Source organism: Papaver somniferum, chromosome 9, assembly GCF_003573695.1.
Source record: "Papaver somniferum cultivar HN1 chromosome 9, ASM357369v1, whole genome shotgun sequence".
Classification (NCBI taxonomy): Eukaryota; Viridiplantae; Streptophyta; class Magnoliopsida; order Ranunculales; family Papaveraceae; genus Papaver; species Papaver somniferum.
Window position 1 is genome coordinate 33,148,290 of NC_039366.1, and position 22,153 is coordinate 33,170,442.

At 36.2% G+C, this 22,153-nt stretch overlaps 1 protein-coding gene across 1 annotated transcript; it reads left to right on the forward strand.

Moving 5' to 3' along the window:
• The first annotated feature begins 7,918 nt into the window (after positions 1 to 7,918).
• On the forward strand, positions 7,919 to 9,398 carry LOC113309486 (zinc finger protein CONSTANS-LIKE 1-like). The gene is made up of 3 exons (XM_026557906.1): positions 7,919 to 8,518; positions 8,623 to 8,805; positions 8,929 to 9,398. Exons 1-3 carry the CDS (start codon positions 7,934 to 7,936, stop codon positions 9,184 to 9,186), a joined length of 1,026 nt encoding a protein of 341 aa, XP_026413691.1. The 5' UTR covers positions 7,919 to 7,933; the 3' UTR covers positions 9,187 to 9,398.
• The last annotated feature ends 12,755 nt before the right edge of the window (positions 9,399 to 22,153 follow it).

Sequence of the window (22,153 nt, forward strand, 5' to 3'; positions counted from 1 at the left end):
CTGCTCAACCTTCCTTGACCAAGGTTTAACGATAAACAGTCTATTCGATATAAACATATAACCCATCTCTAAAGCACGAACTCTATCTTCAGCAGATTGAAAATCAAAGATAAACATACTCTCTCCATGAATAGTAAATTGAAGGTTACCTTTAGGTTTCCAGGCACGGTGGACAGCATTCCGAACCCAATTAAAAAGCAGTCTCTTTCCCACAAAAGCTCCAATTACCTTATCTTCACACTGACGGATATCCTCATCAAAGACCTCATAAGATATATCCATAGATTTCTTTCCGTCAACTATATGATACGAATAAAATTCCATTTCTGCAAAGATCGTAGAATCCTTCTTCTTATTGAACAACGAGGACCAAGCTGCTCGAGAAACTACAGAACCAGAAGGGAAAAATTCTCAAACCCATTAGGAATTTCTGGATCTGAAACTGAAACACTACCAGGAGAATTCGAATCATTAACGCCTCCCATAAGAGTATCCTCTAGAGGTATGGAGGGAACCACTAGAGGAAGAATTACCGGAGAAGATGATTGCATCTCATCAGAGGAAATGCAGACAAAAACCCTAATCCGATCGCCTCAAAATCGCCTTTGACTAATACGGCGCGTAACGACTCAATATAGCACTTTTATCAAAGAATAATATTTGGCAAAGTTGATTATATGTATTCAATAATTTAGTAGATAACGGTGGTTAGTTACTTGAAGATTCGTTATCCGTGAACAAGCATATACATATCCAAAACTTTATAGCTTGTTTGGATAGCATATTAGAGAACTCGAGAAGCTAGAAGTCAGTTTGAATATCAGATTCTAAAACGACTTATAGAAGTCGACAGTTAACTTTTTGTGAAGCAAATAGTTTTGCTTCTGGTATCCAAACACGCTATTAGCATGTTCGGTACTAAAAATAGAAGTAGTTTTTATAAGGGAAGAAGCAAAATTTTCTTTTCCAAATTAAGAAAACATTCTTTTGATTCTCGAAGTTGTTCTAAAATTTGGTTCTCATATTAATCTTTATAGTATGTAATGAAATTAAAAGTTCTTCAGCTCAGAAGCAGAAACAAAAATCAATTGCAAAAGTCGGAGCAAAAAAAAAAAGACTCTTAGTTTGTTTGAATGTTCGTATAAGAAGTTAGAAAAAAATCACAAAAGTTTACTTTGTTTTTTTCTTAGAGATAAAAGTCACTCTGAAATTGTATCGTCAAACTAGTTTCTGGTTTTCAACTTAATTAAGCCAAAATGTAAAATTTGAAGATGTATTCAAACATCCCGGTAACTTTTTGACTTGCTTGTAGATTTCTAAAATAATGTATGGGGAGGAATATACTCCGGCAAAACCTCTTTTACCGCCTGTAAACCTCTTTTACAGACCTAAACCCTAAAACCACCGCCTGTAAACCACTTTTTTTTCTCCCATCACCACCGCCATCATCTCGATGGGTTAGGGTGGTGGGAGGTTTGAGGTTTGTTGTTCGATTTTCCTTTTTCTTTGGATTCCCGGCTCGAGAATTACTTTCTTTCCTAGATAATAGTCTGTACAGTTTCACTCATTTTCTCTGATAGTGTTGCTTTGTTTTTCCTCGGTACACTGTGCGAGTTCACTGGTGGTTTCAGACTTGGTTTTTGTTGTGTTCGAAAGTTAAGATGTACCTCCCTAACCTGTTTGCTTTTTTGTCTGAATGACGATAGCAGATAAGGGAGTATTGTTCTGCCCTTTCAAAGACTTTCATGGGTGCCCATATGGGAGGATGGGAAGCAAGGGTTTCGCCTGTTTAGTGCCCCATTTGAAGAGGTTACATCTCTGCAACTCAGATAGGAAGAATGCTCTTCAACATGCCATTGGAAGCGACTTGGATGTGTTCAGTACCTTGGAAGAAACCTTGAAGACATTGAAACAATGGCTATGCTTTGACTGTATGAGTATCCAGGCATGGAAAAGAGCATGTAAAAATGGAGAGATTGACGTTAGACCTGCAATATGTGAGGTGTCTGGGGAAGTAACGGAATTTATTGTTGGAGTACCTCGGCCTGGCTCTATTCTTGTACAGTTGGAGGAAAATGGTTTTGAGCTAACTGTTGAGACACTAGATGCAGTTCTTCATTCTCCTGTGAGTACTGTGAAGAGTATTCGTAAAGGGTGTAGGATGGCCTTTTCCCAGGTTTTGAAAGCAGCACTTTTGAAAGTGGCAGTAGAGCCTAATTCAGTCCGGAAATGGGTTAGCTTATTGATATTACCTCGCTGTACATTGCGCGTCTTCAGACCCAAGAATCGGACGGAACGTAGATCTGGGAGTCGTAAATCTATGCAGCAGAAACAAATCCTAAGAGCATTGGCGATTTAGGGTGAAACTGGCGGAGTCCAACAGCTTATTAAAGAGGTTCTACAGGTGCGGCGAATTGGATGTTTTAAGTTAAAGGAGGATGATGAGGAACCTGACAGTAAACGTACAAATATTTCTGCTTGCTTGCGCAAAGTAGAAGATGGACATTTTACTGCTGCGGTTAAAGCCATCAGCTCTTCCAGGGTGGCGCAGTACAATGAAGATACGGATAAATCCCTTGAAGATAAACACCCATTCATGCCCCCTCCGCATAAGCCATCTGTCCAGTTAACTGAGACGCCTTTACTGGCCGAAGAGGGAACTGTCCTAATCTGCATTAAATCGTTTCCTAAGGGGACTTCATGTGGAAAGGATGGCCTCCGGGCACAACACTTATTGGATGCCTTTTGTGGGGAAGGCTCTTCTGTGGCTGCTGACCTTGTCACGGAAATAACAAGGGTTATTAATCTGTGGTTGAGTGGTAGATGTCCACTTATTCTTGCGGAGTTTATTGCGTCAGCATCATTAAATCCCCTTCTTAAGCCAGACAAAAGTATTCGTCCTATCATTGTTGGGACAATTTGGCGTCGTCTTATATCCAAGGTTGCTATGAAGGGAGTTGGAAAAGACATGGCGACCTACTTGCAGGACTTTAAGTTCGGGGTGGGGATTTCAGGAGGTGCGGAGGCAATTTTACATGCAGTGAACAGGTATGTTAGTAAGCACCATTTATACCCTAGTCTTACTATGTTAACTGTAGACTTCACCAACGCTTTCAACCTAGTTGACCGCACAACCATGCTTCTTGAGGTTCATAGACTTTGTCCATCTATATCTCCATGGGTAGATTTTTTGTATGGTCAACCTGCAAGATTATATGTGGGAGATTATCATATATGTTCTTCGACAGGGGTGCAACAAGGTGACCCGTTGGGTCCATTGTTGTTTGCTTTGGTGCTTCATCAAGTTATAACGAAGATAAATGAGGAATGCACATTATCCTTACAGGCTTGGTATCTAGATGATGGTACTATTATTGGTGACACTGTCGAAGTAGCGCAAGCACTCACTGTCGTTCAGACAGAAGGTCCTCGGTTGGGACTTATGTTGAATATTAAAAAACCCGAAATCTTTTGGCCCTCTTATGATGGAAGAAAGGTAAGGGATGAGATGTTTCCTGCTGAGATCTCAAGGCCTGACAATGGGGTCAAACTTTTAGGTGGTGCAGTCAGCCTTAATGATGAGTTTGTGAAAGGGATTGCTATCAGGAGAGCAGAGAAGGCAGTGGATTTAATGCAGATCTTGTCCAGACTACGTGATCCTCAAAGCGAGTTATTACTTCTGCGTGCATGTCTGGGCATTTCTAAGTTGCTCTTTGGGCTTCGCATTTGTTTCCCGGGATACACTACAGAGGCAGTAGATATTTTTTATAAATGCTTGAGGGAATTGTTGTTTGTGGAGGCCCGTTTTTCGGGGAGATGCAATGGAGACTAGTTACACTGCCTATTAGATATGGATGCCTTGGGTTATACACGGCTAAGGAAGCATCACAATATGCTTTTCTTGCATCACCTGTGCAATCTTGGGGGTTGCAAGATCACATACTCAGGGATAGTGGAGTGGAAGGTATGGACGATAATTTTTATATGGCATTGAAAACCTTACAAGAAACTCTGCCCGACCAAGACTTTAGTAGTTTTACCAATAAAGACACCGCCTCCCTTAAAGCATAAAGCAACCTGGCGAGTGCTCTTTTTGGTAAAGTTGTTAAAGATATGGATAGGGTTTATGGGTTTTCGGACAGATAAAAAGCAGTTTTTGGTTGCCTACAAGCAGCGCATGCGCAGGATTTTCTTTTTGCTATCCCGATTGAGGGCCTTGGGCAGAAGATGTCCCCCTTGGAGTACCGGTCCATCCTTAAATACAGGTTAATGATTTCCCCATACCCCTCTGATTCTCGTTGCCCTGCTTGTATTACAGGCTTCTTAGACGCATACGGGGAACATGCAGTTCATTGTAAGGTAGATCCTGGTTTTAAATATAGACATGATCACGTGAGAGATATCTTATATGATGTATTATGGAGGGCTGGAATTTCAGCAAAGAAAGAGGCGCCGATCAACTTTTTGACGGATCCTCTTGAAGGGAGATCAACACTCAGGCCAGCAGATGTTCTTATTTTTGGGTGGACCAACGGAAAACATGCGTGTGTTGACCTTACTGGAGTCTCTCCATTAGTAGGCATCGGACAAAGCTCTTTCACAGTTGGACAAGCAGCTTCGAAAGCTGCCTCGGGTAAGATAGCGAAGCATGAGAAGGCGTGTATTGATAATGGTCATGCTTTTATTCTCTTTGCCTTTGACACTTTTGGATATTTAGCGCCAGAGGCGGTTGGACTTCTAGCGAGAGTTGAAAGAGTCATGCACAGTAATGTCATGACTCCTGATTCGAGAGAGTTTGTGTTTAAAAGGATAGGGTTTGCTATTCAAAAAGGACTTGCGACGCAGCTTGTTGCTCGCTTGACTACTGTGTAACAATTTTAATTATTAATCAAACAAAAAAATCAAAAGCAAATAATAGAATTAAAGTGGCCAAATAATAATTAAAAAAATAAAAAATATCGCCGGCTGATAATTGGTTTTCTTTGGCAATTTTTTTTTTTTTGTGCCCGGCTCCACAATCTTGCAATGTTTGAAAAATGGGGAAATTCAATATTCATGCCTTAATGGTAAGCATGTACATGAACACCCTTTTGTATCGATAAACTCAACGGAAATGACAGTAGTGGCACATACTATTGTGACTATTAGCTCCATTTTGAAAAGAAAACTCAAGTCAAGTCTTCATACTACTTTATTAGTGTACTGGGGGCCATAACAAACATTCACGATTCACCATCATTGTTGAGCTATATCATCTATATTCTATAGCCATTTAGGCAATGCTTTTCCAATCCCAACATGTGCTTGTACGAGCTAATATTGGAATCTGTCTTATACTAAGATTGCACATTCTTATTCTTATTCTTAAGTTGTTAAAAACTCAAAAAGATTCATTACAATGCTTAACGTACGCAATCACAAATGAATACTATAATGCAGTTCTGCTTATTGCAATCTTACGTTGTCTTGCGTCAATGCTTAGCCAAGTCCATAAGGCGCTAGCATGGGTAAACGGAAGCGACATGGTAACACTGCCATGTCATCGACAATGCAAAAGCATCACACCAAGCGACTTACTGACTGAAGGGAGGATCGAGAAATTTATCGTGCTTCCGTTCAAATTGTTTAACGGAAGCACGTTGGCTTTCTTACTGGACCGCAAGCAAACGCTAGCGGAATCAGGAGTGATCCTGCTAGTATTGGAGCTGAACAAGAAACAAGTTTTGGGTTTGGATCCACTTTTATCATTTAAAAGTTAAAACTACTGCAAACCAATATTATGAGTATTAAATTAACTACTCTAAGATGAACACCAAAATTGACTAATTTACTACCACAAAGTGTAAATTGAAAGCGAACGTAGTGATCATAACAAGTCAAACACATGCTCTAAAAGGTAAATGAAATGCCTTTATTTAAGGTACTGAAATGTTAAATCAATGGAAGTTATTATTAAGATAAAACACACTCAATTTTTCACTGAAAGTAGGTCAAATTCAGAAGAGTTGTAATTAGGCCGGTGTGGATAATTAAGACAAGTTGTTAGCTATATACTACGTTCTTATTGGCTCCTACTACTAGGTTCAACTAACTTGATAACCAATGAGAACACGAAACGTCGAGTCCACGTCAAAAGTTTTCGGCCAACCGAAGAACGAAACGTTACGTTAATAGTAGCATCCAAAACACTGGAACAGTTTCATGCTGAGTCTCTTCTTCTTTTTGTCACATGAAATTGCAATGTCGATCTTGTGCTCTCTGCAGTATGCACTACTACTTTAGTAGAAAGGATGAAGATTGATATGAGTTTTGAATTGACTTACAGGATCTTTGTGGATCTGATGTGCATTTTCAGCGCATATTTTTTGGGTCCCTCTTTTGTTGTCCAATCTTGAGATTATGATCTCCACTTCTCTATGTAACCAAAAGGGGATTGCCTCAACAGTGACCTCAAAATCTCGGGTTTGAGTGTTGGTATCTCACTGGTCAACTCCATGGGATACTCAACCTTGTGGACTTGGCAAGATTTACCTAGCCTAATACACAACAGGATTGGAGACAGTGAATGTTGAAGATTTTCCTCTGTGTCCAAAATCTCCACACTGTGATATAATGATAAAGTTTCTCGGGTGATTAAACTAATAACCTCGACCTGAGTTTCGTTAGAATCAGATTCTAGTACAATTAGGGTCTTGCATGATCCTGAAAATGACCAGCTTTACTTTGGATAACTATGTTACTAGCCATTGACCAGCTTCATTTTGTTGGGTCTTGGTGGACTAACTGAACTGAGGGGAATATTCCTTTCGTACGGTTGCGTCAAAGAAATGATTGGATTAGATTAATAAAAAAACTTGCACTAACAATCATTCTCTTTTAAAACGCGCTTAATTCATCAATCTTGCCTGCCATAATATCTATCTTTCTCCAAATAAACCTAAGAATTAGTAGACTTCTAATCATAATAAACCTACTAAGAATGATTGGGATTTAACATGGTAGTCACATGGATCTCTAATAAACTATATCAAAGTAATCACAAATAAAAAAATTGCCCAACAACAACTTAAAAAAATGTATACATGTCTCTCAAAAAAGCTATAGTTTGCACTATTCCACATTAATGAATGTCTTTTCATCAAGTGTTAAGTTGCAAGTTGTGCAAGAATCTTTCTCACAAAGTCCCTTTCTTTTCCTCTCATGGAACACATATGCTCTTTAGTAGTCTTTACAAACATCTTCCTAACTTTTGCTTAATTAAACGTAACATGTTCATCCAAGAAACTAAGGAAAAGAGAGCTAAGAATTAGCCTCTAGAGAGTCACTTCCTTAAAGGGGAATTGAAAAACCTAAGCAATTTAAGCCATTTCTTCCAACTAAGTAGTAGAAACTCTTAATATTTGTCTCTCTTACTTCTCGAGAAGCCATTACTACGCGCAAATCCTATCGCGGCCTCCGTACGCCATGCAGTCTATGAACTAAAGGAGTCCCTTATGGAGTTCCTCCATGGATTGTTGGAGTTGCTTTGTGTTTTAATACCGTTGTTAAAAGTGGATATGAAACCATCTTTATTCCAAACAGTAGTTATTGACTCATCAATCCTAGTGTTACTCATTCTTTTTCATGTCGGCCCCCTACGACTAGAGAGGGCCAACAAGGGAGTCAATTAGTCTTGTACTCGATTGTTGTTGATGTTGTTGTTTCTGCTCGCCAACTGACTGATTTTCGAAGAGTTAGTACATGACATGAAAGGGAGTCAACGCTTTCTCGATGATGACATCACTGTCCAAATCAGCTCTCCGCCGCGCATATAAGAAGAAAGAAAGATATATAAGTAATTCATAAATGTACATATGTATCCACTTGCAGCACAACAAGCTAGGAGATAGCAGCAATATATTCCACTACCAAAGATTTTCAAAGTTGGAAACTTATGAACTCCGCCATGTACGGATACAACGAATTATATGATACTAGCTGCACTAACAATGGCGCCATCTTCTTTGGAAATGCACCGGGAATAATATCTCCATCAGCAGCACCTTATGAGTCTTTATCAGTTTTTCCGTCAACACTTCTACTTCCGGAAGGTAACTATCCGGGGATTAATAATAACGAGTTGGAATCAGTTAGCAGTGGAGCTCTAATATCTCCAACAATAATGAAGTCAGAGGATGTGGTTAATGAACATGACAGCTTTAATAGCATTAGCAACAATTACTACAACAACAATGGTGTTTATGATGAACTAATATCTCCGAACAATTCGTACAATCAACGCTCGAGTTTAAGTAATTTGTTGCAGAGAAGCATGAGTATGAACTGCAGTAGTAGTAGTACTAGTGGCGGCTACTCATCATCACTTAATTATCAAGAAAATGGATTTCTTCAACACTACCCAAACTATTCTTCGACGAGGACGACATCTATTCAAGAATGTAATAATAATAATCGCAGCATTATGAATTTACTTGAGACAGGTCCTATGAGAAAGGTGTTTAGCACCGGTGATTTACAGGTATACTTTCATTTTATGTCCAGGATTAATTAATTTGAATTCGTTTACGTGTTCATAGCAGTACTTTGGATTAGAACTTATTGTTATTGGTTGTTCTTCTTTAGCAAATAAGCATAACGACCCCACGAAGTCGTAGATCAGACAGCAGCTCCTCATTGCATGAAAATATTAATCAAATCAGTGAAGGGATGAAAAAAGTTGGTCGTTACAGCGCCGAAGAACGAAAAGAAAGAATAGAAAGATACAGAAGCAAGAGAAACCAAAGAAACTTTACTAAGAAAATAAAGGTAATATGATCTGCTGCCTAACTAAAGTATTTCCACTACATCAACCTCAGCGCGAGTAAAAGCTGTCATGCCATTTATAATGTGATCAAGTTTCTTATACATTTTTGTTTTGGCTTCCTGTAGTACGCTTGCAGGAAGACATTAGCGGATAGTAGGCCTCGTGTTAGAGGTCGTTTCATGAGGAACGAAGAGCCAGAAGAACCAAATGAGATTTGTTTCGGTTCACAAACTGATCACGTCCATACTGAGTACTGGAATAATAATAATAACTACCAGCAGATTCACGGTGGTGATCTGGAGCACGGGGAAGAAGATGATGAAGTTTGGACAAATCTCTTGGAATCATTATCAGTTAATAACAATCCGTATTTTCCTTGTTAAGTTAGTAGCTCGACCGTAATAACGGTTTTTCTTCCTGGTCAGAGCTAGCTAGGCTAGGCTAGGCGAGGCGAGTTTTTCTTCGTTATGCCAACTGGTCTGGACATAAGCATAAACTGTCAACAACAGTGTAGACAATAAGTCTCGACCATAGTACCATCTAGGCAATGTGTGATAGTGGCTCTGTACCTGTGGAGTCCTCCAATGCATTCATATTTCTCCCTTTATTCCTTCTTCTCTTCAGATTTCAGGATTATACCTATCTATATATCCATTGTATGTACTGTACATAGCTCTGATTTTCTTTTATGCTTAAAGAGCAATTTAGCCGTCTATTTTACAATTTGTTAGAATATTTTGACAAATAAAATATGCAATGATTCTATATAAATATCAGAAAATTTTACTGACCAAACAATATTTGAATGTTCAGAGCCCACCATTCAGTGACATTTACAACCTAGATTCAAGATTGTCTTGGAAAAAGTCCTCGGAAAAATGTTGCACCGTTGAGTGACTATGACACTGAAACAACCGAGTCAATTTAGAATCGTTGGAAGACTAGATAGGGATGAACCATGCACCAAATAAAGAAGGGAGATATAATAAGATCAGATAGGTATACTGGAAAATTCGTTAACATCGATGTGGACGCGACAAACTTTTTAGAAAGAAGATGGGGCAAATAGTATATAGTATACATAGATGATCAAAACATGGAGATCGTCTTTGATTTTGATTTTGATTTTTTTGTTAAATGAAACTTTGCTTATTCTTTTAGTTTTAAAGAGAAAAGAAAAGTCGTGTAGTGTCCCTAGTTGTAAAGTAGTCGGCCGCCTCTCTAGTCTAAATATTTATACAGAGATGAGAGTATTAGACGATTCTTCACACAGCTAAGGGCTAACTAAAGCCAAAACAATTGTTTAAGCACAAAATTGGTTAAAAAGACCAAAATCAACAATCCGTGTGTAATGGACAGTTAGATTTTGATACTCTTTAAACGGACAAAAATGTAAAAATAGGCAGGATGTAACCAGTTTCATCGTGCCCATTTTCAAATATTTTTGTTTATTTTTAATTTACACAGGATGTATCCAGTTTCATCCTTGCTATTTTTTAAATTTAAGCTACGATGAAACCAGTTTCATCCTTACTATTTTTTTTTTGGCCATTTCACCCAAATTATCTTTTACTCGTCCATTTGATCCGTGATTTAAAAATATTTGGACAAATGACCCATTTTCCGTTGTTTAAGTTGAACTTGATGCTGCAAGCCTGCAGGTATCTTTTCAGGCCAAGTAGCTGCAGTACTGGTGCGCAACTAACCCTCTTTTTTTTTTTTTTACTAAGTTACCTGATTTGCATATTTAACCACAAGTAAAGTCAAGTATGGGTAAGTAGAAATAGTTGTCCACATCTTTCCGTCCCTCCGGGCTCCTACATTTTAAGTTTAGGTTGCGAATCGCCATGTTTGTTTAACCAACGATGCTTATAATGGTAATGCCGATTTTAGTTTAGTATAACGGAGCACAGTGGGAAAATGCCCTAATAGTTGTCGGTAATGATTTTGTCGTCCTACAGTAATGTAGCAAACGTTTTTGCCAAGGTTCCTCTTATGATGAAAGAGTAAATAGTTTTATCAAGTTGATATAGGATATGGAAAACATCCTACTTGGCAAACAAATTTGTCCGTAAATGAACCAAATTTTTTAGCAGAGATGAATATCACTCTTCCGGTTATAGTGACCCATACGGCTGTTCAGTGGCCGAGCCAGAAAAAAAAACATTAAGGGGCGCTAAAAAGAAGTTCATATGAATATGGAAACTTTGATGGACTAAATGGTAAATATTTAGTGGGCTAAAATCAAAAATTAAGAGAAAGTAAAGGGTTTTTACGTAGTTAATTAGATTTTAGAGGGGCTAAAGCCAGGTAAGTTTTACCTTAAACATGGCCAGGACCAACTGAGATCTGAGGTTTAGAGACTAAAGACCGGACGATTATCGTGTTTGGGAGAGAAATGAAAACAATGTAAATTGTTGAAAGGTTCAACGTATCAAAGCAGTTCCCTGCTCTTTTACCCATAGAAAAATCTCAAAACTAAAGTTCAGAATATACATATGATTCCATTGTAGTGTGCCGTGCCATGCCAGCACGATAGGCTTTCAAAGTGCTGTTTCGGCACTAAAGTTGATCAATTTTTTCCACACGGTTTTTGGCAGTGCTCCAGCCAAGACTTTTTCTGATGGGGCCATAGTTTCCTCTGGGATTTTATCTTTTTATCCTCGCAAATAAACTTTAATGAACATATGTTAAAATTGAAAAACAAGTAAGAGCAGTGCACTCATTTATTTCAATATGGCTCTATCATTGCCAATCAATTAGTAGCCAAGGTTTTTTTTTCTTTGATGGAGTAAAATCGATGTTTCTTTTAAAATACTTCTTTAACATCCTTCTTTAACACCCGTAAAAAAACAAAAATATCAGCATTATAATCTTTTTTTTCTCTCACAAAAGACTAGAAATTTCTAATAACCTAAATAAAATTGCACCTTAATTGAAAAACAAGTAGGTTTAGTGCACCCACTTGTCTTAATATGGCTCTGCCACAGGAAAAAAAGATTGAGGGTGAATTTTGGTTCGCTCATAAATACTCGCCGGATTGGATTAGGGTATATCTGGATTAATTGGGGGTTATGAATTTCATTCCCAACCAGGATAGTGTGTTTAGGGTTATTCCTGAAAGGTTCAACGTATCAAAGCAGCTCTTGCTCTTTTACCAATGGGTAAAGAGTAAAAACTAAGAAAATCTCGAAACTAAAGTTGAAAATATACTTATGCTTCTATTGTTGTAATGTGTTGTGTTGTGTCGTGCCAGCATGTTGGCTTTCAAAGTGTTATTCCATGCACTTAAGACTACAATTTCGAATTTGTATGCAAATTCGATGCTTAACATTCATTGCTTTCATCTCATTTTTCCACACGGTTTTTTGGCGGTGCCGGAGCCAAGGCTGTTTTTTGGTGGAGTCAAACTAAAATTTCTTTTAAGATTTTACTTCTTTATTCCCACATAATACAAAAATATCAACATTATTATTCATATTTTCCCCACAAAAATCAGAATTTCCAAAAACTCAAATGAACTTACATTGAAACTGAAAAAAAGTAGAAATAGCGCATTCATTTGTTTCAATGTGGCTTTGTCGCTAACAGAGTGCCAGTGAAGGAGCCTAAACTTTCTTTTTGTGGACTAAAACCAATGTTCCTTTTGAAGCTTTACTTCTTCAACACCCATAAAATACAAAATTATCAACATTATAATCTCCATTTGCTCCCATAAAAGATTAGAATTTTTAAAATCCTAAATAAAACTACACCTCAAAAACAAGTAGGTCTAGTGAGCCTACTAGTCTCAATGTGCCTCGTCACAAGGGCAAAAAATTTTGATTGTAACTTGAGTTTACTTATAAATTCTCGGCGAATTGGGATTTATCTAGATTAGTGGGAGGTTATGAATTTTATTCTTAACTAGGATAGTGTTGTTAGGGGTGTCTGAATGATGCGGAGTTACAACATTGCTCACATATCTATCTTAAGATTGTAACACGTGTCATGTTTATTAGTCAACTTTTTAGGAGTTGACAAGGGATATTAGAGGCCATGTTCAGGAGGCTTTTAACATGGCATTTCCAAATTCAGATTTCTTATTCATTAGTCTTTGTTGATGTTATCCCTATATGAGACATTCTGTTGATAAAAGATAAGATTTTAATTTGCATTGCGATAACAACTAAAACAATAACAACTGGTTTTAAATACTTCCTTACTACCTGAAACTGGGAAAACATATGCTACAATTACTACCAGAGATGGTGTTCCACTTGTGAGATTATCTTGCAGATGCATCTTGCTTGGATGAAATCTAATATGTTAATTTTATTGTAGGATAATTTCATTTATTCTACAAAAAGAGTCATAGCATTGATTCTCCTTTGGCTAAAATTAAACTGCATTGTCTAGAATTCTTGTTACTCTTCTCATTGTAGTCCTCGATCTTATTAAGGTATGTTATCCTTCGAATTCCAACATCACTAGCTAGCTAGTATTATTTAATGTATTTGAGAAAAGATTTTATTACTTCAAATTCTCTGCTGAAACATAAAGGTACCATTAGGGTGCACAAGAACCGCCCGTGACCACTAGACTACTCTATAAATATTGAAAACCGCCCAACCATCAATTTTACTAATGATCCAACGTTGTTAGCAGTTTTATAATTTCAAAACCGATAAATTTACGGTTCAGTGGAAGTTGGCGCTCTAGAGCCGACCGATCCAAACGAACCGAGAATCTCAACCGTCAGATTAAACATTTATATAAACAAGAATTTCAGAGTTTCCTCATTTTCCCTCAGTGCATTTCTCTTGTCCTCTACTTCTTTGACTTAATCTTCTCCTCTTCCTCCTCTCTCATTCTGGGTCAGAAACAGTAGATGAAGATATATTTCCTCAAAAGTTTTATCTTTCATTTGCGCATATGTCCAAGAGAAATTTGGGTTTACAACGAATTTTTACTTGTTAAAAGTTTTGATATAAACGCAAATAAAGATATAAAGTAGGAACACATTCAAACTCCATGTAAAAGTTCAATAAAGTCTAACAACAAATTCTTGTTAGTCATGTTTTTTGTAATCTAATGTTACATCCTTCAATGATATTTTGACTGTAAAGTTGTGGTATCATGCTCTTACTAATATACATCGATACTCCTTACTTTGTGAACAAAATATATACAGGATTTTAGGTTTTTTTCTCTTTTTATAAATTCATTTGTTGAGATATATAAACAACCATTGCGGGTTCTACTTTATTTTCTTATTCAAGAAATTCTTTGTAATGGACAACTTATGTAATTTGATACACGTTATGTCATTTACGTATTTAAATATAATATAGTTATGCATTTAGGGAACAAATAATATGTTTGAAACTTGTTTTTTATTTTCGTTGCCAGTTTCTTGGAACCGTGTCCAGACCGATCCCAAACAGGTGACCGATTCGTTTGGTTCATTATCAAAGTAATTCAAATGACTATTTTAATAATTTTAAAAGCTTATAGCCGACTCTTAACATTTTGGTTGGTGGTTTTTCTTGACACCGCCATCAAAAGACCATTGTGCATACCTAGGTAGTATAACACCAAGCGACAAATACTGAGATATCAACCGGTTGATTCAAATAGTAATGGTTTCTACTACAGGCTTATCACGAGGGTTTTTTTTTCTTTGTTTTTAATTACTAATTTTTAACATTCCAATGGATACGACTTCTTACATCATACATGTTGTGTATTTCAAAAAAATCATCCATGTCGTTTATAAGCTTTGGATCTATGATAAACAAAAATTTGTTGTTGTTAACAATAACCCCCATGAAGATACACAGATTGTCACTATGTTGAGCCCTTACAGCTTACCTAGACCCAAATATGCTTGAATCACTACAATGGTTCCCTAAGCCCGTTTTTCCCTCTTTTCCAGCTTGTACGTTGATGGGTTGTCGTACGCACAACAAATTAATAATGATATTTTCCACTAATTAACTGGTAATATAGAGGTAGTAAGAGATCGTTCCCACATAGAGCTGTGTAATTGATAGCTTATTTGAAATAGCAAAATAAAATAAATAACAAAGGGGGTTTGGTTGTGAGATAAATAAAAAGACAATAAGAAAAGAGATGATCAAGGAATCCTTCGCCGCTACCAAGGGATAGCTGGATTAATATACTTACCTATCGTTTGTAAGAACCATTCATCACCAACCGTAGAATAACAACTAGATCAGTGTTATCCCCAAAACTCCTTCTATCACTGGATACGGAAGTACTCGATTACCAGATTCTATCCAACAAACCACCAAGTAGTAGATCACTCAAGGTGTAATCCAATCGAATGCTTTAAGCTTTGTGAATTTAGGTTGATCCCAATAGTTGAACTCTTAGATCAAGGTTTACTTGCTGGTGTTGTCTTCACACACGATTGCTCCACGGAATCCCTCTGTAAGGTCTCGCGATTTCTACTTGTGTAGAGAGAGTTAATCGACGATTACTTATCTCATAACTTCTACTAGCGATAAAATGATCAATAGACTAATCTAGTATGCTTCCAAAATCAATCTAAGAATCACTCATAAACCCTAGATATGGTAAAAACCAAACGATGATGATAAAAACTCTCAATAGATTTGTATTATTAATAAATCTTCGCGCTTAGAACATTGAATTCATCCTTAATCAACAAAGGATTTAGTTTCTCATGATTACACAATTACCCGGTTTCTCTCTAAGGGGGTAAACCCTAAAATATTAATAAAGAACAAAAGTATAATATGAGATTCGATTCCATGACCTAATACCTTTTTATAGGTTTACATTGCTTGGTCTCCAAGTATTTAGTTCAGTTCAAGAACCCGACCTAAAAATACGAAGTAATGATCACAAACGTGCCCGTAGGCCTTCCAAGGAGTTTATACACGTTTTCCTACTTGTTGAGTACGCGTACCAGTATGCGTACCTCAAATTCCCGCAGAAATTTTCGGAACTAAGGTATGCGTACCCTATTGTCTTCGGTATTCAATAATAACTCGTTTTGTCCACAACTTCTTCGTCCGAACTCGGAATGACCTCATTCTTTTTGCATTATTTTTATCTTTCAATTCTCTTGAACATGGTGATGAGAAATTCTTAATTTGAATGAGTTAAGATCGGTCTTTGTCCCTTCTCTTGATTTTGAGTGTTTTGCTCTTTTTAGTCGCACTTCTTCCACTTCGCTTGGACTTGGGAACTTGGATACTTGGAATACTTCTCTTCCTAGATCTTTTCAGCACTTTGTAGCTCCTTTTTGGATGATTCTCCTATTGGAGGCAAATAAGAGAAAACAAGAGTAATAACACGAATATATGCAAGAATAATACCTAAAACAAGTATGGAATGGACACTTATGAGTTATGCACTTATCAATTTCCCCCACACTTAGATTTTTCTAGTCCTCAAGAAAACTAAATCAAACTAATCCTAAATATAACAACTCCATGTCGTGAGGATACAGTTACTCTTAGCATGAATAACATGCCTTTAAACCCCCAGGTGTCCCTAGTGGACGAGTTATAGTCTCGTGAGGGCTTACAAGAGGTATACCCAGAAAACCTACTCCAATTTCCCGCCTTGGAAGAACTGCTAAGGATAGACACAAAGTAGAAAGCCAAATAATTATCTTGCATAAGTTCTTTAGCTGCAAACATCCTACATACATTCTAATCATCACACATAAGCAATTACTTAAGTGTGGCATTCAACCTGATTGCAAAACTCTACTAAGATAGTCATCATACTTGTTGCAACGTTTGCCACAACACTCGCATACTGAAATCACATGGATAGATAAGAGAATGGATATAGAAAAGTGAAGTGTGCAAATGTTAACTAAAGTGATAGATGTTACCCACAATACTTGTATGAATGTCGTCAAAGGATTCTTATTTATAGCGCAATAGTTGAGAGAAGCACCCATTAAACTCGACCACATGATTAGATACTCTAAGCGCATGTTCCTTTTCAGCAAGTATGTGATAGTTTCCTTGGATCCTGCATTCCACGCTTGTTTAGGCGACGGAGACAGGGACAACGTTTCACACATAATTCTATCCATGTGTCAAGAACCTCATCAATAGTCATTTTGACTTGCTATATAATGATGATATGATTTTTATTTTCATCGACTATGATTAGTACGCAATTCCGGACCTATCATTTATTAGTGTCGATAAATGAAGATGAGCCTTATTTATTTATTTTTTATTTTTTTTCGGCTCACTCTTTATGAGTGTAAGACAATTGTCTTATGGGGATTTTATATACTCAACCAATGATTACCTTGCTACAACATTCACGGCAGTATCAGGATCCCACGAAAACACTTTAGAGAAACATATAACTGTAAAAATAAAAAGAAAGTGATTCAGTAATGATTAATTGCGATGATGAATCTTTCAAACGACTACCATAGCTTAGTTTCGCATTCAATTATGAACATATATATTTAAGGATTGAATGAAACTTAATCTATAGTTCTAAGAACTGTTTAACCTTAAAAGGTTTAGTGTGTCATCCTAAATAGCTCATAATTAACTCCAAAGATGAAGTCATGAATGCAAGAAATCAAAGAGTATTATTTATTTATTTTATATGCAAACCAAACATGCTTAACTACTCCCCCACACTTAAACTCAACATTTTCCTCAATGTTCAAAACCGAAAACTCTGATTTCTGACATAACATCCCTGAAAAACTCGAAAACTGTACCAATGGGTATGAAACTAGGAGAAACATCCTAAACAAAAGTTGTTCGCCGACGTCTTTTCTATAACGTGTCAAAATTGCACAGTGTTTCGATAAATGGTCTGATGTTTATGGCCTCCGGACTGACTGACATGCAATCTGAAAAAAAGTTCTGGAAAAATACCGAAACTTAAATTTCCAGGCCTATCGCTGCAACTTAACAGACTCCAAATTCAAATTTCTTTTTAAAAAAGAAAGGTAAGTCTGTCATCTTAAAAAGTTGGGGTCAACCACTCAAATCGGATTCCGTATAAAGTCTCGAGAGCTATTTTCGTAACAACTGCGCAGTCAGAATGTTTTGACGAGAATTCGTCAAAACTTTCATTATAGATATAGAAATTTGTGAAATCTAAGATGGGAATGCAAGATATGATATGAAAAACTAAGAAAATTAAAAATAAAAGGGATAAAGATACAAAACCGATGGCTTGCATCCCTCGCAGAGCTTGGTTTAACGTCGTCAGCCCGACGTTATTGTTATCGTCCGTACACCAGTAATCTGAAAATTTGGTAATCCTTCCAAATAACAATCTGCAATTCAAATAATTGCTTCACAAAAACATTAACACAAAATACAAATATTGAAGCTATCACTTTATTGAAGTTTCCCCCACACTTAGTCCTTTATACACTCGAAAGTGGATAGAGAACATAACATTCGGGAACTTCAAAAGGTTCCTCAGCTTGGTGAACCTGCACAATACTCGAATCAAACACATCAAGTGGTGGATACTTAGAAGTAAAATAATTCGTTAAAACTTTTGAAGCACACAAATCCAATCCTAAGTGAGGTATTCTCTTAAAAGTTGGGTTAACAACCCTTTTAGAATCTACTTCAGTTGGATGGAAAGGATCAATAGATATCGAATTATGCAAAGGATTAGACAATCCTTGTTTCGGATCCTCATTAATTATCTCAAGTGAATTATTTATCTCAAGTATATCGTGGTCCTCTATCGAACTATTATTATCTATCTCAATTGGGTCTTCCAGGACTTCAATCAACTTGGTTTCATTCTCAATCTCCATCTCTTCAACAACCTTGTCATTGGAATTGGAATCCTCTCCTAAAACATCTAGTTCATTGATGCAACTCCTAATTTCTTCGTTTGAGTATGTTAGACCATTTATAACAATAGATATGTCATACCCAATCTCCTGCTTTTGAATAGGCGAGTGATCGTTATTATGATCCGGAGTTGGAATAATTGTATCATATTGTTATAAGAACTTTCCAAAGGTTGTTCATCTTCATCAGAATCTTCGTCAATATCATCATCTTCCATATCCCAACGACGTTGAAGTTCGGTTCGCATGGCTCTTTTAATTTCTTGAAGAGTCTCCTCCGATGCTCTAGTTTCTTCTAGCTGCTCGTATTGCTTAAAAAGTTTTCTGACATGAACACGCCTAGTCTGTATCTCTTCTTTTGGAAAGATTGAAGGAAAAGCATGATAAAGAGGAGTAGGTGTTGATTCAGTATCATAACTCCATTTCGTCTGCACATTACTAGAAAATGATTGATCAGAAGCATAACTAACCTTCCATCCTCGTGATTGTTCACATACATGCCCGTCATAAAGTTGTTGACATGTATGAGATTATCCATAAGGTTCCGTGGGATATCGATCATGGCCAAAATATTGGTTTTGATTATACCCATAGGATGGTTGGTAGTTATCATATGAATGAGATTTAAAACCATATTGATTACCACTTTTGTATGTGTAATCTTGTGCTCCGTACATGTTATTTCCGTAAGGAAACATGACGATTCACAACAGTAAGAGAGAAAATAAAACAAAAACAAAAACAAGCTAAACAAATAACAAATCAATTAGCAATTACTCCCCGGTAGCGGCGCCAAAATTTGATGGATTGTCGTACGCACAACAAATTAATAATGATATTTCCTAATAATTAACTGGTAATATAGCGGTAGTAAGAGATCGTTCCCACAGAGAATTGTGTAATTGATAGGTTATTTGAAATAGAAAAATAAAGTAAATAACAAAGGGGGTTTGGTTGTGAGATAAATAAAAAGGAAATAAGAAAAGAGATGATCAAGGAATCCTTCGCTGTTACCAAGCGATATCTGGATTAATATACTTATCTATCGTTCGTAAGAACCATTCATCACCAACCGTAGAATAACAGCTAGATCAGTGTTATCCCCAAAACTCCTTCTATCACTGGATACGGAAGTTCTCGACTACCAGATTCTATCCAACGAACCACCAAGTAGTAGATCACTCAAGGTGTAATCCAATCGAACGCTTTAAGATTTGTGAATTTAGGTTGATCCCAATAGTTGAACTCTTAGATCAAGGTTTACTTGCTGGTGTTGTTTTCACACACGATTGCTCCACAGAATCCCTCTGTAAGGTCTCGCGATTTCTACTTGTGTAGAGAGAGTTAATCGACGATTACTTATCTCATAACTTCTATTAGCGATAGAATGATCAATAGACTAATCTAGTATGCGTCCAAAATCAATCTAAGAATCACTCATAAATCCTAGATATGGTAAAAAAAACGATGATGATAAAAATTCTCAATAGATTTGTATTATTAATAAATCTTCACGCTTAGAACATTGAATTCATCCTTAATCAACAAAGGATATAGTTTCTCATGATTACACAATTACCCGGTTTCCCCCTAAAGGGGTAAACCCTAAAATATTAATGAAGAACAAAAGTATAATATGATATTCAATTCCATGACCTAATACCTTTTTATAGGTTTACATTGCTTGGTCTCCAAGTATTTAGTTCGGTTCAAGAACCCGACCCAAAAATACGAAATAATGTTCCCAAACGTGCCCTTAGGCCTTCCAAGGAGCTTATACACGTTTTCCTACTTGTTGAGTACGCGTACTAGTATACGTACCTTAAATTCCAGCAGAAATTTTCGGAACTAAGGTATGCGTACCCTACTGTTTTCGGTATTCAATAAAAACTCGTTTTGGCCACAACTTCTTCGTCCTAACTTGGAATGACCTCATTATTTTTGCATTCTTTTTATCTTTCAATTATCTTCAAGATGGTGATGAGAAATCCTTAATTTGAATGAGTTAAGATCGTCCTTTGGCCCTTCTCTTGATTTTGAGCGTTTTGCTTCTTTTCGTCGCACTTCTTCCACTTTGCTTGGACTTGGATACTTGGATTACTTCTCTTCCTAGATATTTTCAGCACTTTGTAGCTCCTTTTTGGATGATTCATCTATTGGAGGCAAATAAGAGAAAACAAGAGTAATAATACGAATACAAGCAAGAATAATAGCTAAAACAAGTATGGAATGGACACTAAAATCATATGAATTATACACTTATCAACGTTTATGTCAGTCTACCTATCATATGTGTTAAGACAAACCTCATTGTCTTGTTTTAGTTAGAAGTAATGCTTGTTATTTTGTCAACAAGAAGTAATGCTTGTTATTTTATCTTTGAACGGAAAACAAATGTAATTTTACTTTTACTTTCAAATGTAGGCTTGTTTCACAGTCCAAAAAACTTGACCTTGCATAATTAAAAAAAATGACTGCTTAATTTCAATAAGAAATTAGCTACTTCTTTTGATATCCTTGAAGGAACTTTAACAGATAATGATTTTAGAAAATTTGAATTGTGTCTTTCAAATGTTTAGCATCAGTTGCAAGAATTATTATCAATGCAGAGAACAAACAAACATGCTACCGACTAAGGACCTTCTAATCTTACATGGATGAGTAATAAAATAATAACTTAAATTCTAACGAACAACTTATGAACTATTTATAAAAGATTTTATTAATAAATCTTGATAAGGAAACATTACAGAGAGTCATGGCATGTTTCAAAAAAACAAAAAACAAAAAAAAACTGACGTTTTGACTACTGCTCCAAAATAATTTTGGTTACTAATTTATTCACATCCAAATAAGGCGGATATGGGGCGTCTTAGAAATAAAATGTATTGTTATCCTTTACTCGGTCTAATTCCTACAACTAATTTATTGCAAATCACTAAACATTATTGCCACTATGGACCTTAACTACCTTGATTCTGGAAGTCTTTTGATAGTTACTTTAAACCTTAATTCTTTCTCTAATTAACTTTATATATTTATAAATAAATAAATATTATTATCTTGAAGTCTTGTATTAAATACGAGGATATTTTGGAGGACATTTTGGAAAGCTTAGAAAAATTCAATTCGGTAGGACCATGAGGTTTTTTTATCCCTAGTGAATGAATATTTTTTGTCTTTATTAATTTTATTTACTTAATTTTCAAGTCATATTGATGTACTCGCATGTAGGTATCATGTTCGTAAGATAAAGTTCTCTCCCAATTCAAAACTCTTATATTTTGAGTTTGGTTTTTACTTTTTATTCTTTTATGATTCTTATTGCAGACAATTTAAAAAAATTGGTTATGATACCTTTAAATATATAAAAAAAAAAAAAAAAAACTCGATCATTGAACTCTTTTAAGATGATTTTTTGCAAGATAAAGAAAATGTATGCAATTCAACAACATAAGCAGAAATTTTCTACTAATGTAACTTTTCATGTTGCTAAATAATTATCCATT

Excerpts from the sequence above, each read along its gene's own strand:
- LOC113309486 (XM_026557906.1), top strand. The coding sequence starts at position 7,934 with ATGAACTCCGCCATGTACGGATACAACGAATTATATGATACTAGCTGC. Across the intron at positions 8,519-8,622 it reads TTAGCACCGGTGATTTACAG|CAAATAAGCATAACGACCCC; the intron begins GTATACTTTCAT and ends GTTCTTCTTTAG. Across the intron at positions 8,806-8,928 it reads ACTTTACTAAGAAAATAAAG|TACGCTTGCAGGAAGACATT; the intron begins GTAATATGATCT and ends GGCTTCCTGTAG.